Source organism: Mercenaria mercenaria, chromosome 14 (genome assembly GCF_021730395.1).
Source record: "Mercenaria mercenaria strain notata chromosome 14, MADL_Memer_1, whole genome shotgun sequence".
NCBI lineage: Eukaryota > Metazoa > Mollusca > Bivalvia > Venerida > Veneridae > Mercenaria > Mercenaria mercenaria.
Genome location: NC_069374.1, coordinates 51,274,198 through 51,293,321, shown reverse-complemented (window position 1 = coordinate 51,293,321; position 19,124 = coordinate 51,274,198). Strand labels below are relative to the sequence as shown.

The window sequence follows — 19,124 nt, the reverse complement described above, 5'->3', positions numbered from 1 at the left end:
CTTAATTGTTAAGCAATCCAACGCTTTCTTTCCTGTCATCAATCAATCATTTGTTCCGATATTTGACTATCGAAAAGTGTTCATAATTATCAAATTTCTTGCTAAATAATGGCCAAGTAATACCCCTCTCACTGTCTCTCTCTCTCCCAGGTCATCGCTGTTCTATGAATATTTTTTTTCGAATTTTACAATTTATAAAAATTGTTTCCTGACTTGAAATTGGTCGATGCCACCAAAGGCTTCTCTTGCATTGTCCAGCTTGGTAATGACTTCACAAATTTCATGACTCACGAAAACGTTTTCCATCAAATCAAATCTTGCAGTAAAGAGACCGGGATATACTATTGAAGAAAATAAATTTAGACGAAACAACTTTCTTCTTTTTTATAGAAAAATATAATGATCTACATCTGATACAATTTACAAAAATCAACATAACGCACATATATGAAAATAAAGAATTTGATATCAAGGAAATACCCAAAATGATACAAGAACTTGAAAATTAATTACAAGTTCTAAGAAAATATATGTTTAAATATGGTCAAAAGTTTAGATATAACCCCAATATCATAAATATATCATTGTCTTTAATACTAACATAATTATCAAATTTTAGTATATAAGTGCTCTACTTACTAACAATACACTTTACAAATCTTGTTCCGATCTTGTGCTTGATAATTGAGCCGTGCCATGAGAAAACCAACATAGTGGGTTTGCGACCAGCATGGATCCAGACCAGACTGCGCATCCGCGCAGCCTGGTCAGGATCCATGCTGTTCGCTTTCAAAGCCTATTGAAGTGAGAGAAACTGTTAGCGAACAGCATGGATCCTGACCAGACTGCGCGGATGCGTCTGGATCCATGCTGGTCGCAAACCCACTATGTTGGTTTTCCCACGGCACGGCTCAATTTAGAAATATCTTAATATAATTCTAAATTCTCTTTTACAATTTAAGTTACCTTTAGAACTATGTGCTCAGGAACATGTCAAACCTTCTGCACCATTGTTACATATTATCAAGGGGCAGAGTGTGAAGTGGTTGCACACTTACTTCGAGCGAGCGAAATGGTTGCAAACTTGCAAAATGACGAATATTTGCTAAATCGCACGTTCGCTTGTTGTTTTGTTTTTCGTCAGATAAGTGGGTTTTATGATATTTTGAACTCTGTGGATATGTGCATGCATGTCCTATGTCTACGCCACACCCGGATTTGCGTTTCAGCGTCGTAGGTTTCGAATTGTCAAAAGTCATTGAAGGTATAAAATGGTCATGTGCATGTTTTGATATTTGAACAGGCTCGTTTCTTGTCGATTTTGTTAATAATTATAATCAATCTAACCTGTTCTAGGGCCGTTAAACGAAACAAAACAACTAATTGTGAACAATTTCATATAGTTTGGTTCTGCATATTCCAGTTAGATGGTTCTTTACCCAAATAAATCTTGTTCAAGCTTTTTTTATTACAAACTTGTACTTCAAGCAATTTCAGATGCAAACTTTTATCTAGAAACTAGTGTACAAATCGCGGACAATGTCGAGTGTGTTACATGTACAAAACTTGTTCCGATTGGGGATGTACATTTTGTTTAGTATCACGCGGTCCTTTGGTGTTTTGAAATAAAGATACAACTTGTTTTGATAAAAAACCTTTAAATATTTTCATGAATATTGGTAGATTGTAATATGCGGCTTACAAATAAATGCACTGACTTTATCAAACTCCAACAAATATCCGCCATTTTGCAAGTTTGCAACCAGTTCGCTTGCTTGAAGTAAATGTGCAACCACTTCACGTCCTGCCCCTTGATAATAATACTAATTAATTCAACTTACAACGCTACCCTACAGTCACAAAAATACATATAGTGTAAATATTTGAAATGTATCAACCAGGAAACTTCATAATTAAAATATGATCAAGAGGAAACATGTGAAGTTGGAGTACAAAAAGATGTGATATAAAGGTGTACAGTTAAGCAAATTTGCTGCCAATTGAAGATTTATCTGAATTTCTGTTGCATGTGAGATACCCATGCAAATCAAGAAAATATTAGGCATGAATTAAGTAATAAACCTCGATTTCACCCATTATTACACAAGAAGCTAGGATAAAAGAAATACAGGTAAACGAAATGTTGAAGATAGAGACACGGCCTTGGAACGGTCGGTAACTTGTATAATGAAATAATAAAGGAAACTGAGGGTGAGGAATGGGGACTAGGACGATGGGGAGAGGGGGTTAAACTTGTTCGGGGGCATACCATCCTCAGACTAACGCTATTTTAAAGCAGAATCTTACAATTATCTACAATTATCAAATCGTTTAACGTAACATGCACTATTCTACAAATATCTTACATACTTCTTATACTACTTTTTTTTTCAAATATTCACACTTTAAGATTTATATGTTGTTAATAAAATAACACAGTTTTAACAAGATCAGAGCTGTGACAGAGCAACCATGCACCATGCTGTCGTCTAAATCATTTGAAATTGCGACAGAGAACTTTCCAATAATTGCACGAGTTAAACACTATTGACACGCACCACTATTCAACGACATAGGAACATCTAGCACCATATAATCTCATTAACCACAAGTCAATTTTCCCATCTAATATCATGTAATCTCAAGGCTTAACTACTGTTACTGAATTGTCTTCTTGTGAGCTTCTCGTGACTACAATACCTGGAACATTAAGCTCATTGCCACCATCTAAACTCCTTGATCTTTTGACGGTGCGCCTTCTTTTGCGTCTTGATTTAAATGATCTCAACGAGCGCCGGGGAACCATTTGTCCTACACCAAGTTGAACACCAAACTTGTCATCAGCCTTTTCATGCTTTTCAAGAAATTGTTTCAATCTCTCATCACCTAAATCAGTGGACGATTGTTTAAAAGGTGCCGAAAGCGCCCTGACTTCTTCTTCAGTTAACTGCCTATGGTCTGGTGGAGCTGAGTAAGAGCTCAGATTTGAACACCTGGCGTCCTCTGTCTGGTCAATATTATTCATAGAAACCACGGAGACAGACAGGTGGTTTGTAAATTTCGGTTTCTGATTTATTGTGATAGTAGGTTGCTGTGAATCATCCGAATCAAAACGTGTGTTTACAGAATGCCACGTTGATACTGAAAAACAAAAAACGAAATGTAAAGGTCATAGATTTACATAACAATATAAGGCAAACTGTAATTTCTTTTTCAGTGGTTGACTATTTTCTGACGCCTGATATACGTTCAAAACATGGAGACTTTCGAACTACAATGTGCCCGCCCACTTAGCTCGCTCAATAGGGAGAGCGCTGATCCGCAGAATGCAGGTTTGTGAGTACACCCTCGGGCAATGCATATGTTCTCTTTGACGTCTTGCTGAAACAAATTGTGTCAGAAATAATTCATCCTTTTACCTATGCTTTAAGTGTAAAACTTGAAAACTATACACAAGAACAAAATTAATACAGAAATCAAGGAACGCTGTTTAGGCTGGCTTACCATCCGCCGGCATATAACTTAAACATCCCTAAGAACCTGCACAAAAGGAAACAATTGTACAAACCCTGTATGAATATCGGCTAATATTTCCCGCGAAAATAAACACACCAAAGAAATGTAGTTTGACATTTCGGGCCTCTTCATGGAGATAAGATTCTTCTCATATAAAGAGAAATCAGGGACCGTGTTTTAAGTAAACTGAAACCAAAAGTAAATTGGTCCAGTCACAAAACTACCTTGACCTACATGAAAAGTTTCCATTCCAGCTGATTGCTTAAAGTTTAAAAGTCTATAATGAGCTATAGATGTAGGAAAACTACAGATATTAGAAAAAATAGGTTCGTACCTGCACTTGCCATTCTGCTGAGATTGCTAAGGTTATTGATATTGACTGTGTCATAGGTGTGCGTCCTCCGCCGTGACATCACATTCTCCCTGGTGTTCTTTTGTGGTCGGAATATCACTACATAAGTCTTTGTGATGAATAAAGTAATTAACGTTACTGTGGCGTTAATTGATGAAGCAAAACAAAGTGAGACTACTCTTATAGTATTGTCATGAACAGAGAAGTAAATAGATGTGAAAGCAATCCATAAAACACAAAAGGAATATGATCCAAAAGTTATATAACGTGTTTCGTTGAATCCGTCTGGAGTCTTTCTTGTTCGAATTGCGTAATACACACATAAAACCATAAGTATAAACGGATAAGCAAGAGCTCCAAGGTAAGCAAAATCCTTCGCGTCTTCGCATAGGGGAATCTTCTCCGTACGTGTAGGGTAGTCAAACGTTTCCTTTGCTGGGTCGAAAATCAGCCACGTGACCATAGCAACGATCTCAACAGACACGATCACCAATGTTATTAATAGCTGCGATTTCGCGTCGATGAACCTGACCTTTTTTGGCTTGCTCGTATTTATGTTGAAAACACGATATATGCGGTTGGTTTTAACCAGAATGGCTGCATAGACAACAGTGTAACTTAATCCTAGCATAACACGTGTTGCACCGCATGACACAGGGGAAGGATATGCTACGAAAGTAAACGACGATAGGTATGACATCAAAATTCCCAGTAACAAAACGAAACTAAGTTCCTTTCCGGACGCCATTATTAATGGTGTCTGTCTCTGCCAATAAAAGATTCCCGCCACAAGGGAAGTAACTATAACACCAATACATGTGAAGATGTAAGCTGAAATGGCCCAACCGATGTCCAGTCTGATTTCTGGAAGTTGCTCGCACCCAGTTTGTGAGGCGGTTGCCCACTGTCCCTCTGGACAATCTATGCAACTGTTGTTTCGGTCCTATATGTAAGAAAGATACGTTTAAAGTGTTTAAATTTAGACAACATGAAGAAATGAGCCGTTTGTAATTGATTCTTGTTCTTTATATATTATAACAGCTTATAGCTTTCTAGTAAGTGTGGAGTTAGTAGAAAACGTACCTTAGTATAGTTTATGATTTAACAACAACATAATTATACTGACATACATAAAGGTGTCTATTTTGTATTTCAGAATTATTGACTGGACATTGATTGAGACAACTTAACTTTATCCTTTAACCTTCTAACGGCAAGTGATTCTGCCTTTCAACCAGTAGAGACCAAGATCTTCAATCATTTTTTAAATGCCAGGCGTTTCACTAAATAGCACCTTCGGTACGTAAATGTTACTATCAGTGTCGCGTTTAAAACCATTTTCTTGTAAAATTACAATAGTTTTTAATATTTGCTACAAGTTAAAAAGGTGATATAAATAGTTATGGTAGAATGTAACTTTACCTCAAGGTATTGGTGCCTTTGGCAAGGTTTACATGTCCAACAGCACTTGTTTGCATGGAGCTGTTTAGCTTCCCCTTGTTTACAAGGCGAGGAACACTTTGAAGACAAGTATATATAACCAGGCTCAGCCTTCGTCTTATTCATTTCGTCAAACCAACTGACTTCGCCAAGTGCTGTATCGTTTTCGACTGGATTATATTGTGTTTGTTGAAGATCGTATAGGTTTTAAACAAAAATATGAGCCGCGCCATGAGAAAACCAACGTAGTCGCTTTGTGACCAGCATGGATCCAGACCAGCCTGCGCACCCGCGCAGTGTGGTCAGGATCCATACTGTTCGCTTAACGGTTTCTCTAATTGCAATAGGCTTTGAAAGCGAACAGCATGGATCCTGACCAGACTGCGTGGATGCGTAGGCTGGTCTGGATCCATGCTAGGTGCAAACGCACTAAATTGGTTTTCTCATGATGCGGCTCAATTAGTAAATTTTTCGGCGAATAGTAAGATATCTTCTTTTTACAGTAAACTTGCAACTTTTTTGTATTCTTAAAAATCAATTTTGATTGCAGATCGTGATTATAGAAAATGTTCTGATGTAAACTTACAAATACTATAACAAATCTTGAACACATTTAGAAAATTTTGCGACGAAAGCAAGAGTGTTCTCCCTTTATTTATAATCATGTCCACAAAAAATAAGCCGCGCCATGAAAAAAAACAACATAGTGCGTGTGCGACCAGCATGGATCCAGGCCAGCATACTGTTCGCCTGTAAACGGCTTCTCTAATTGCAATAGACTTTGAAAGCGAACAGCATGGATCCTCAAAAAGACTGCGCGGATGCGCAAGCTGGTCTGGATCCATGCTGGTCGCAAACTCACTGTGTTGGTTTTCTCATGGCGCAGCTCAAATCATAAAGCAGTAAGTAAATTTTGTGACAGATAGTAAAAGTCCATTTTCCTTTTTGGGATGTTGTATTACTATTTCAGATCATGAATACAAAAAATGTATAGAATTAAGAGAAAAACTAGAAAAATATGTATCTTAGAACATATTTTGGACTCAGTTGTTAAATTTTGAGATGGATAGTAGGAGTCCTTTCCCCTTCTAATTTTGGATAAAACTTCCAACTTTATTGTATTCCTGAATATGATTATAAAAAGATATGATGTAAGGTAGGTAAAGCCTATAAAAAGATCTTGAATATGGTATAGTAAGAGTGCTTTCTCTTTCTATTTCTGGATAAATTATGCAACTTTATTGTATTCCTGAAGATGAATATTGATTACAGAATATGATTATTAAAAAGTATGATGTAAGGTAGGTAAAGCCTAGAACAAAATCTTGAATACGGTATAGTACGAAAAGTAAGTTATTTTATGTTTAAAAGTTGCACCTCTGTTGTATCCATAGAAATAATTCTTAATGACAAAGCACTCTGAAAATATGATTCTGCTTTCTGGAGAGGGACCAAATACTATATTTAGAAGTCTTTAAGTTTCCAGTTCAGGAATCAGGGAAAACCCCATATACATAATATTTAATGGACGGGAAGATTCGGAACCCTCTACTTAATAAGGGAATACTATAAAATGAGAACCTCTTTGCCTACAACTAATTCAACAAATATACTTCAATGAACTACTTAAAACCATGGAAAAAACAACAACTCCATAATGCAATAATACAATAAAAATGTACAATGTAGTATAGAAATTTCGGCTTGAAAAAAAGTATTACTCCTATATATTATTACATTGACAGGTTTTTAGTTTGTTTATATAGATATATGAATATAAACGTTTAGAATCAATCAGTTTACCTTGGCACTTTGCAACCTCTTCCCACCCATTCGTGGTGTACTGCATAACACTATACCTGGCAGGTCCACTGTTTCCGTCGAAGTGGAAACTGAGGTTCGCAAGACCTATATATATATGAAATAGGTCATTTATATGTATAACATAATTCCTTTTTATCAGATTTGATTTCGTTGCTCACACACATCATCACCTCATTGTTAATATATAAATATATATAAATATTTTGTATTCCTTTTCCGGAAGATATTGTATTTGACCTAGTTATATAGGTCCTAATTAGGTAATAACACTCATATAACAATAATGGCAATAGCGGAATCTCATTAACATTCGGCAATTTCCGTATGGTGATGTATTTTTATATGTGACATCGGCATTCTCCGACTGGTTGTTCGTATGAACTACACCAACGACCAGAAAATGCCGATATATCATTAGGAGAATACGGAATCAACCGAAAATTGCCGAATGTCATTACGCATCTGTTAAATAAAGAAGTAGGCGAGTACCCCGACTTGAAGTAACGTAAACCTGTAACGTTAGTTACCTGTGAAGTTTACTTTCTTAAGATATGGCATCAACTCCTCGGTTTTTGTAAGCACCAGATCAGTACACATTCCTTTACCCTGACACTTGGCTTTATGTAGGCTCTTTAGAGCGTGTGCGAAAGCAAAGACAGCATCCATTACAGCATACGTGTTATTGTTCTTTCTATATGCGTCTTCAAATAGAATAATGATCAATGATCAACGAGTAATCAAGCTTCTTATATGCAACATTTATTAAAGCTTGAATCAAAATAGTTTGAAAAATGACGGAAGAAGGTTCCCCTATAAACATTTTTGCAAAGTTTCATCAAAATCAGACCAGCGGTTAGGGAGATATCGTTTTAAGACTTTTCAAATCTAATTCCAGCTGCTGCTTTGTACATTAATGTCGATCCTTTTGAAAAAAAAGACGAAGCCCATTCAAGGAACACCTTTGTCAAGTTTCTTAAATCACAGGCGCCTGAAGCTAGAAGTGCTGTCAATAAATCAAATCCCATCCACCTAATATCCCATCCACCTAATATCCTATCCACCTAATATCCTATCCACCTAATATCCTATCAAGAGATCTAACCTGCTTATACTTTTAAAGTTTTTTTTATTGATTGATCTTTAAACACCTGTGCTTAAACTTTCAACATCAACGGTGATGTCGCTTGAAGTAAAGTGTGGACGGTAGACATTTAGCGATCACATAAGCTCACATGAGTACTGTCTATCAATTTCGAAATTAAATCGAGGTAAAACTAAATCTTTGCTCTGCAGGTTAAGACAAGACATACATATTTTTATCGTTTCTCTAGTAGCTGCATCACTTTATTAAAAATGCATCCTTTGGTGTTTTCTTAGCGCCCATGAAAGATATGTCCTTTTTATACTGAAAAACTCAAATATTCACTTTTACCATCTTTAGAGACATATCCCATCCCTTTGCAGACTTTCTCTTTTGCGTTCCGTGACGTGTTCTGCTTTCTACAGTGAAATTCCAAATATTCATCAAACCATGGGTTCGTTTTATTATGGGAACTATTCAAACTGTAAAAAAATAATTCAGAGTGTGATTAAACCTGCTTCAAATTATTTTTTTTCTCAAACGATAGGCATTTTGTGTCACTAAATATATTGTGCAGCATGCTAATTTATACTCAATATGTTTTTCAAACAGTGGATATATTTTTATTTTGGATAAAAGATTCATTCTGTGAAAGAATCTGCAGGACTACGTTAAAATGTGTTCGAAGTATTTTTGAAACAACAGTTTCGTTTACTAAGTCAATACGTCTTACTGCGTTTAACTTAGAAAACTTCAGATTAAATTTACCGTGTGTACCATTAGTATGCTCCTGTCGTAAATCTATGGAGAAAAAAAAGAATAATGTTCTTGAATGTTTTAAAATTGTGCGAACTGTTCTAAATAAAACCTGGTTCCGTCAGAATTTTAACCATGTCTTGGTTCCCATCGAATATGACTTTTCACTCACGACGGGACCGGAGAGCAGGGTATATCTATGTTCGATATTGCACTTAGGAACAACAGCTGTTTTGATATATATATTTACAGTTATCAATCTTCAAACACAAAACACATTAATGGAACATCTCTTTTGACTGCTCCAAATACGGCAAAATGGCCTCCGTATCTGAAAGGCTGACTTCGGACCTTTTGTCCCGCTTTTACTCCAGGTAAACTGTCTTGCGTATAAATATCTATATTTAAGAGTCATTATTAACTACTTCAGCTATAGCTCTATTGGAAACGACGATTGGAAAATGTCTTTATTGCCGCGGCGGTCCAGGGGTCGATTCCGGACGTGGTCATATATTTTTTTTTGATCTGGAATTTTTAGAATATTTTTAGAAACAAAAATTCATATTCTAATGTTCATAATATGACCAAACTTCAATTTGAAAGAAAGGTTATTTTTAGCCAAATCTGGAGGTCAGTGCCTTTAAAACCTTACAAGCCTTTTGATGAGGAAGACTATATAAGAAAACGTGCACAAAGGTAAGCCACATCATACAAAACACCTTTCTGTTATATTAAACTTCGTCATGAGTAAATGCAACTATTTTATTGTATATTATCTTACTTTTTGAAATAGTCATCAAAGTCCTTTATTTTCACTATTTTGGGCTGAACACCTAGTGTATTTGCTGCTTTTATATCCAGATTTCGGCCTGTCCATGCATCACTGCCTATCCAAATAAATTGGTCAGCAATGTTCAAATCTCTGGTTATATTGAAGATGTCCCTCGCAACTTCTTCTGATACATATAGGATTGCGACGATTTTTTCTGAAATTTAGAAAAGAAATCATAAATTTGCATAATACAGGTTTGTACGATATCAAACAAGCAAACTGAATTTAGTTCATTGATAGCGTTATGATATCTGTAATGAAAAATATTTTTAGTGCCATGCGTATCATTAAGGGCCAAACACACTGAACTGCGAAATGCGGACTCATAAAATCTGTTGCGATTAAACGCTTTCTATTTTCGACGTTTTGCGCGCTATGTCGAAATATTGTGACGTAGAAACAATAAGTTTGAGCCGTGCCATGGAAAAACCAACATAGTGGGTTCGCGACCAGCATGGATCCAGACCAGCCTGCGCATCCGCGCAGTGTGGTCAGGATCCATGCTGTTCGCTAACAGTTTCTGTAATTGCTATTGGCTCTGAAAGCGAACAGCATGGATCCTGACAAGACTGCGCGGATGCGCAGGCTGGTCTGGATCCATGCTGGTCGCAAACCCACTATCATCACGGTTGGTTTTCTCATGGCACGGCTCATTTATTGCAAAATATCACACAGTTTCAGTCTTCGTTGCAAAAAAGGATTCAAATCATATACAGCAGAATAATGTATTAATATGCAACTTGTTAAACTTATCGAAGCTTCTAACAACACTGGTCATGTTTTCTGGCTTACGAAGTATCAAATCTTACATTTTTGGAAGGTTATTTATCAAAATCACCTTCTCTATGTAACCGCGCAGAATTTAATCAGGAATAAACTGTCTCACAACTATTTCGAATCTATCCGCTATACAATGTAGTTCAATATGGAATAATTTACAACCTTTGACGTCATTATCGTTACAGACCGGAAACTTTGGCCTGCTCTATCATCACACTTGAAGCAGCCGCGGAATTGATCTCAAACTTATAAGTACTCATACCCAGTAAAACATATTTCAATATACTTTGAATATATACGAATGACGCAGTAATTTACAACATGTAAGTATCGGCTTCATGCCCTTACATCGCATCGTCTTTCTTTACAAGGAATTTGAATGCATAACCGTTGTATATATCACCAAAGCGCAGTGTCATATTGATGATATGGTTAGCCGAACTATCAAAGCGCTGTTAGCGCTTGTGCCATTTTTGGAATGGATTCTTTTTATACACGTACTTACATAAATCACCTTCCATCAGTACTGTACTATCTTGACTGATTTATCGTAGGCATGACCCATAATTATCATCGGCACTTTTCGTTCACCCACATCTTCTCCGTATACGATTTCGGCATTCTTCGGCATTTTCCGGTTGTTAGGAATGAATTTTCTGTTTTTGCCGAAATTTCAAACAGAGGATACGTTGTCCAACGAAAAGTGCCGATCGTCATACCGGGACCAATAACGTCAGCGTTTGTTTGACTTTTTATTGTTCGGGATAATTGTATAGTTATTTCGTAACTACTTTTTTTTTTACGAAATGTTAAATATCATAATGAATAAAAAAATGTTCTAAAGGAAGGAGTAGACCTTTTCGTCGATATTTTTTTCTGTATGTTACAGTAATATATATATACGTACCGTTAGTGTTTTTGTATTTAAGTGTATCATTAACTATACGTTCAAGTTCCGCAAGGTAGTCGCTTTCTCTTTTTAAATACCTGAAATATGAAATGATTCACCATCAGTCTTTTTTGTAACACTATGTATTTGAAATGTATTTGTACCATATGCCATAGTATGCTCAATATTATCCTATTACTATTCAAACGCCATACACTTCGAGCAAGTCGCTTTTTGCAACGGAGCAATGAAAAAAAAAAAACAACTTAAAAATATATAACAATATGGATCGTACTAAAGGGTATATGTCAACCAAAATGTTACGAGACAGATATTCTGACTGCCAAGTGCAATAAATTGCAAAAAGATCGGCTTAACAATAGCTTTTATGTTTATACATTGTATAACATTCATTGCTGATCTGTGGTCTTATCCTGAGCCGATTTTACTTTGCCCTTGCTTAACCAAAAATAGTTTTTTTTTACTTTTTTTATTTTTACTTAGCACTAATCTAACAATGCTCGTCGAGAAAATAAATGGATTAAACTGACATCAAAAATAGTTTAATGTGTGCTGTAACCATTTAAAGGTTTTCAGTTTTATGTAGAATAAAGCTTGTCAAAACGCCATTGCCATTTGCCATAACTGGCATACACTGACTATACCATATTTCTGTTACCCCTATAGGTGTAACCAAACTTATGTTAACGCTAACGTCAAGTAGGTTGTCTGTTCGTACGTATCAACAAATCCAAAGTTCTCTACACACTTACAATGTATATGAAAAGTGTAAATGTCATCCCGTCACAAAAGTCATAGAACAATTGTAAAAATATTCTGGCTATAGCGAAATGTTAGATTAATATATTCTTTACACATGGGAAGCATATACTCGTAGTTTTCACAGGTATGAAAAATATGATTAGTGAAAAATAGAGTCCAACTATTCTCTCACCTGTCGATCTTGTACGAGTTTCCAATACATATGTCTGCCTCCTCTGCCCTTCTTGAAATCTCGTTAAAACCCTCAATCCCGTAACTTGTGTCCTCAAAGATACCTATCACGTATTTCCAATCAAACTTCCTATAAACAAAAGTTTACAACATCAGGTATTAGAAAAACTATTATAATTAGAATGTTCATCATATGTTTAATTTTTCTATCTTTATATGAAATAAAAGAGGATTATTAAAATAAAAATTTATCATACAGACAATAAAAATTAAGTCATAAAGAAACAGAGCTAGTCCGAATACAATAAAAAGTCTACACATGACGGACTACTTTTAAATGTGTTTATTTAAACTATTTTGTCCTCCAATGGCATTACGTATTTCAGTGAATTTTAGTTTCCCTATCGACCACTTTGTAATATGTCAAAATAGGAAATATCAGTAGAATACCTAAATGTCATGACCAGATTGATTGTTGCCAGAGACATTTACAAAATGGGGCATCATCAATCTGACAGAGTAAAGAAAGGATCTTAGACAGACTTCTTTAACCTTTAGCCTGTTGACGGTAAGTGATTTTGCCTTTGTGACCAGTACAGACCAAGATCAGCCTGCACATCTGTGCAGTCTAATCATGGTCTGCACAATTCGCTGTTCAGTCAGTAAATTTTCAGTGAACACCCATTCAAACAATAAATGGTACTGCCCAAATTGAATGATGGACCAGTCCATTTTAGAAATTTAGCAGGGTAACGGTTAAAATACCAAAACAAAAAGATACATGTAAAAAGAAGTGAGTTCGTACGGAATGTAACACTAACTTCAATATCTCCACAATTGCCCTAGCCTGATGCTTATCCGACGCCGCCGTTCTCAGAAAATAGTCGTACCTCGATGTATCATCTAGTTCTGGGCTTGTAGCACTATAACTTATCTGAAGGAAAAGAAAGGATTTTTAATACTATTTATTGTGTGCCATAAGGCCACATGTTTTTGTTTTTGTTTTTTTTTTCTTAAAAAAAAAGAAAAAAAAAAAAAAAACCCCAAAGAATATCAGTAACAAACAGCTGGAAAACGACTACAAGAATTTTCGTCTTGAGTTTAAGTCATTGACAATTGACCATCCTGGCTGATGTCTGAAGAAGTTGACTCTGAATAACTTACCAGTCACTACTGTGGATTTGAAACCTTGCTAAGTGATTAGAATTCTGTCTTGCAAGAAGGCCATGCCATGCAGGTCGGTAGTTCTACCAAGGTATCCACCAGAGCATGAAACAATGCCTGAAAGGGGCGTATGGCATCTTTCTTCACCATCAGAAGCAGGAAAGTTGCCATATTATATAAGTGTGCCGACATCATGTGACTTAAACCCATCCCCAACAAAATCTAAAGTTTCGCGACATTCGACTGGTACTGAACTAATTTGAGCAGCTACAAAATAACTTAAACATCAATTGTTCATTAGTGTTAACAGTTTCAATGTTCAGTATCAGAGGAATATAGAAACTAGAACTGGTTCTTCCAATAATCTAAATATATGATATCAGAATTATTGGTCAAGCGAAAGTGTATTCATTGTGCAATATCAGAGGTATCTGTCAAACGACATTGAATAATCAAATTGTCCAATATCAAACTGTTATTAAACAATTATGAACCAGACTGGTTCATCGAAATGTGTAATATCAGAGGTATTAATTAAACAATACTGAACTAGACGGGTTCCTCAAACTGTGTAATATTAGAGATATTACTCAAACGATAATGAACTAGACTGGTTCCTCAAAATGCGTTATATCAGGGGTATTACTCAAACAATAATGAACTAGACTGGTTCCTCAAACTGTGTAATATTAGAGATATTACTCAAACGATAATGAACTAGACTGGTTCCTCAAAATGCGTTATATCAGGGGTATTACTCAAACAATAATGAACTAGACTGGTTCCTCAAAATGTGTAACATCAGAGAAATTGCTCAAACAATAATGAATTAGACTGGTTCCTCAAAATGTCAGAGGTATTATTCAAACGAAATTTAAACTTGAAGCTTTCACAATCTAAATGTATAATATTAGAAGTATCTTTCAAATGATAGAGAATTAGAACTGAAATACATCATATCAGAAATATCATTCAAACGATAGTCAACTAAAATGGGTTTGTTTTCATTTTTTATCAGAAGCTTCAGTCATATGGCAGTGAACAAAATCTTGTTCTTTAAACCATCCTATTATGTTTTTATCAGATGTAACGCTCAAACTGGATGTTTATATGATCTCATATCTTACAAATTCCTAACTTTGTATGTGATGAGCGTGTAATGCACCAGGAAGTAAATGACGATAAAACTGTGTATAAGTCGCACCTGCGGAATTTTGAACAGTCTAAGAAAACTTGCGAGCTGTATGGACACACTGGATGTTGCTCCACCGATAACGCCTAAGAGCTGTCCACGATCCGACTTGACTCTGCAATTATTTGATAGTCATTTGTTAATTAAGGATATTGATCGAAGATAAAATATTTATGCTGTTCTGCTTCATTCTGTTTAAGTAAAGAAAAAAAATAATAAAAAAATATTTGAATTGTATATAATGTATGTGCCAAAACGTAAACAAAAAAGAAATATCTTATTTAGTTTTGCTAAAAAGAAGAAACATATAAAATATGGTAAATACAGTTATGTAGACATTTTCTGGGACTGTCATAGATAAATTGAACTAGAAGAACTTCTGAAGATCAAACAAGGACATCCATGGGCGAGTGGTAAAGGTCGACTCGCTAACTTCACATCACCTCTTCCTCACCCGAAACCTCGCTTGCGGATGTAGAATATGTCGGCGTGGAAGTCATCCAACTGGCTTACGGAAAGTCCATGGTTCTACACAGGTGCCCGCCCGTGATAAGATAGTGCTCGGGTGCACCTTCATTCACCAATCACCTCTGGCCTATAATTGTGGCGATGTGACGTAAAGACTCACCACAACCTAGTTACTAACTTACATTTTCCTCTCCCGTGAACTTCGTGCAAATCATGCCAGTAATTTTTTATTCTTCTAGATGAAAAATTGACAATTTAGACCCTTCCTTAATAAGTATTTTTCACAACATATCTCATTTTATAACTAGATACCCGTCATTTCTCTATTTTTTCTTCATGCAAATCATATATAATTACATCAGGCGCGTCCTGCCCCCCCCCCCCCCCCCCCACCCACACACACTAAAAAGGATCTCATATGCTTCTCATCAAAGGAAGTTCTATATTTGTCTGCGAATAAATGTGTACAATAATAATTCGAATAAGTTTCATTCCTGAACACTTTTCTGTCAGAAAACTAAATGAAAACAATTATCTTTATATTCATGTGAAGAAAACATCAAACTGACATTCTTACCAACTTGGCCGTTTTAATGAAACACTATCTATTTTAAACTCTATCGGAAATAATATTTATATCTGAAGTGCAATTTTATTTTCCGGAACACTTCTTTAATGCATTGATTTATGTCACTTAATACATTTCCTAGCGGAAATAAAAGTTCAATGTTCATGTTTATCAATTTATTTGTCCGCGTTCCCCGGTTGATAAAAATATCAAGAGATGCATACTTAAAGCGTTTTATATTATGTAGTTGTGCGTGAAAAAAAAAATCTTGATCTGACTAAGAGCCAATGGTCATAATAAAACTAGCCTCCATGATGGGGATGAAAGCCGTTAATAATTCAATTAAAAGAAATAACCTGTTTTTAAAATCAATTAACGGTTGAAAATGATATGTAGATAAGCCGTTAGTCAAATATATGCAACATCTGAATATAAAGAGATCTAAATTTTGTTCCGGCTCTGTCAGTTCCTTTGAATGTCAAGTTTCATTTATGTTTTTTATGTCTAATATGGCACCAGAAGTGCTCAGCTATGTATAATTATGTCAATTAAAGCACCAGAAAGTTTGAGCTATGTTTATTTATGTCAGATATGGCACCAAAAAGTTTTAGCTTTTTTACTTATGTCAAATATGGTACCATTAACATTCAGCTATATTTATTTATGTCAAATATGGCACTAGAATGTTTCAGCTATGCATATTTATGTTAACTATGGCACCATGAAGTTTCATCTATGTTTATTCATATCAAATCTGGCACCAGAATGTTTCAGCTATGTTTATTTATACCAAATATGGCACCAGAAAGTTTAGGTATGTATATTTAGGTCACATATGGCACTGTTAAGTTTCAGCTGTGCACATTTATGTCATATATGGCACTAGGAAGTATATGTTACGCGTATTTTATGTTTTAGCTATGTATGTCTAAGGTCTTACTGTTGTGCTGTGCCACTTTTGCAATGAAAGTCATCAGTGTGTTGTAGTATGAATTTTTGAAATTTAACAAAATCTAGTGCTCTGTCTAATGCAACTGTGTCGGTATCACACGTATCGAAGGCCATCACACCAAGTGTTAAATCTGAAAAGTACAACAGTAAATTATTTTATGTCTGGTAGAATATATCGCATAGTTCTAATGTTTTTACGACGCAAAGTTAAACATGAAAAATGATTCACAATATTTTCAACTTCTTTCCCACAGGTAAGACATATTTTACAGAATACCTTTTTACAAAAATCTAAATTTTATCTTTTAAAAAATACAGCCAAAAAATCAGGAATATATATTAATGAAGCAGTTACCTATCATTGTATTTCTAACCCATTTAGACATCAGCTGTTACATTTAAGCATAATTTAATGGCATTTTTAAAATGGCCTGTTAGATAAATTCTTAATTTATCAATTTTATAATTAAGCTAGAAAGAATATATCTTGGTTGCCAAAGTTTACGACCGAGATAGACAAATGTAGATTTTAAAAACATCCCCCTTTAACATCCATCTTAAATTAAGTGCTATATAACTGTAAGTGGTCTTATTTTAAGGTTTCTTGACCTAAAACTGATGAATCGCTTTAAATACACTCGAGCAAAATGCATCCAGATTTTGTATTCAATAAATTTTAAAAATATTTTTTTTTTCTAAACAGATAACAAGAAAATTACTTACTAATGTCTTTAAGAATTTGCTCATTGGCTTTCTGACGACTGTACAAAAGAGCCTCCAGATTTTGTATTCCAGTTTGATCATTTATAGCCTTGCCACACTGTCCCTTTTTAGTAACAGGAAACATTCCCCCGACAATAAAGTCCCCAGTTTCATTCACAAAAACAGTCTCGGCAGAAGTGTAAACCGGAAATATAAACATTTTAAAGTATACAATGAATGTCAACGTACTACGAAAATTTACTCTACCTTCCATTTTTCAAAGTCGGAAATAAAATAAATGCACTTGATATTTTAAGAGCATTATGATTGCCCGTCATTTAAACTATGCTATTAACGATTATCAAATTGGATCTCAGTCTTATGGGACACAATCCAACAGAAAACCGCCATAGAATACTAATCCACATCCTGCTAAAGCGAAGTATCACTTTTACAAGGAAACCAACACCAAATATCTCTGCAAATTAGTTATATTTCAGCACTAAACACTATCCGGGTCACGTTCGAGTATTTGTTGCACACTAGACGGCAGTAGATAAAATCATCGGAAACACCATCAAATCTTACCACCACGATTGTAAATTTCACGGAAACAGCTAACGTTACTTTGACATCAGCTTTAAAGTTATTAATAATAACCAGTACATCCAACGACAGCTGAAACTTAATGTATATCTACTATATCACTTAAAAATAAATATTATGTACATCCGTATTGTATTATCACAACACTTTGATTAAAACTTTGTTTATCAAGTGTCCACTTATCGCATCTCATGGTTATAAGGTCTATCTTATTTAACACATTTTAGTTACTGATCGTTTTCCTACACATCAGTCGAGGTCGTGACACGGTTCACTTTCCTGTTACAATTTTGTTAGTCAACATGACAAAAAGGTCCACTTGAAATACGTGATTTTTTGTGCAAGGAGGGGTAAGCTTTAAGAAGGAATCCATTTTATCTTTAAAAAATTTACTGACTGAATAACAAACGGTGCAGACCATGACCATCCAGTTAATCTCGGTCTGCTCTGGTCGCAAAGGCAAATTCTCTTGCCGCTAGGAGACTAAAGGTTAAGCATTAACATTTAAAAGTCTAAGTACAAAATCTTGACATGCAAACCGTCTTAAACAAATGACCATTTGTACTACTCGTACGGGATAACGCGTCAGTTGAAAAGATCGATATCAACATTTTCATTAATTGATATCATAAATTGATATTATTTTAAGATGTCTAATGGACATTTTTTTCCCACTAAAATATTCTTTCTTAACACTTACCCCGCTAAATTTCTATAATGAACGCGTCCATCCTTCAAGGACAGTACTTACCATTGACTGTGAAAAGGGATGCATACCAAAAATACACTAAATGAATGGCGAACAGTGCAGATCATGATCTGATTTATGTTTACACATACTATACTGTTCATATTTTAAGTAAACCAAATACAATACGACACGACACGACACAACACAATAAAAACACAAAACACAAAACAAAACAAAACACAATACAATTAAAAACAATATTTTAATCAAGAAAATATTGACATTATTCTTAGAACGGGAGCCACGTTAAACAATAGGCGTGCTTATATCAACGTGCTCATCTGACAAATTATCTTGA

At 35.2% G+C, this 19,124-nt stretch overlaps 1 protein-coding gene across 2 annotated transcripts; it reads right to left on the bottom strand.

Annotated features, from left to right (window-relative positions):
• Nucleotides 1–369: 369 nt before the first annotated feature.
• LOC123527500 (metabotropic glutamate receptor 6-like) lies at nucleotides 370–18,514 on the bottom strand. 2 transcript variants are annotated; one of them, XM_045306986.2, is made up of 13 exons: nucleotides 17,491–18,514; nucleotides 16,757–16,898; nucleotides 14,793–14,895; nucleotides 13,246–13,358; nucleotides 12,426–12,554; nucleotides 11,489–11,568; nucleotides 9,751–9,955; nucleotides 8,559–8,695; nucleotides 7,660–7,833; nucleotides 7,112–7,216; nucleotides 5,291–5,478; nucleotides 3,851–4,811; nucleotides 370–3,141 (listed from the first exon to the last, which is right to left on the bottom strand). In XM_045306986.2, the coding sequence occupies exons 1-13, from the start codon at nucleotides 17,741–17,743 to the stop codon at nucleotides 2,642–2,644; spliced, it is 3,090 nt and encodes a 1,029-aa protein (XP_045162921.2). In that variant the 5' UTR covers nucleotides 17,744–18,514; the 3' UTR covers nucleotides 370–2,641. The 2 variants fall into 2 exon arrangements, with proteins under 2 accessions (XP_045162921.2, XP_045162922.2); XM_045306987.2 differs by having other exon boundaries at nucleotides 8,565–8,695; nucleotides 17,491–18,511.
• Between the last annotated feature and the right edge of the window lie 610 nt (nucleotides 18,515–19,124).

What these genes read in the sequence shown, in the direction of transcription:
- LOC123527500 (XM_045306986.2), bottom strand. Translation starts at nt 17,743, where the DNA reads ATGGAAGGTAGAGTAAATTTTCGTAGTACGTTGACATTCATTGTATAC. An exon ending in GCAATTGTGGAGATATTGAA is followed by an intron (nt 12,555 to 13,245) that starts GTTAGTGTTACA and finishes TTTTGTTTATAG; the next exon opens with GAAGTTTGATTGGAAATACG. An exon ending in AACTCGTACAAGATCGACAG is followed by an intron (nt 11,569 to 12,425) that starts GTGAGAGAATAG and finishes TTCATATTTCAG; the next exon opens with GTATTTAAAAAGAGAAAGCG.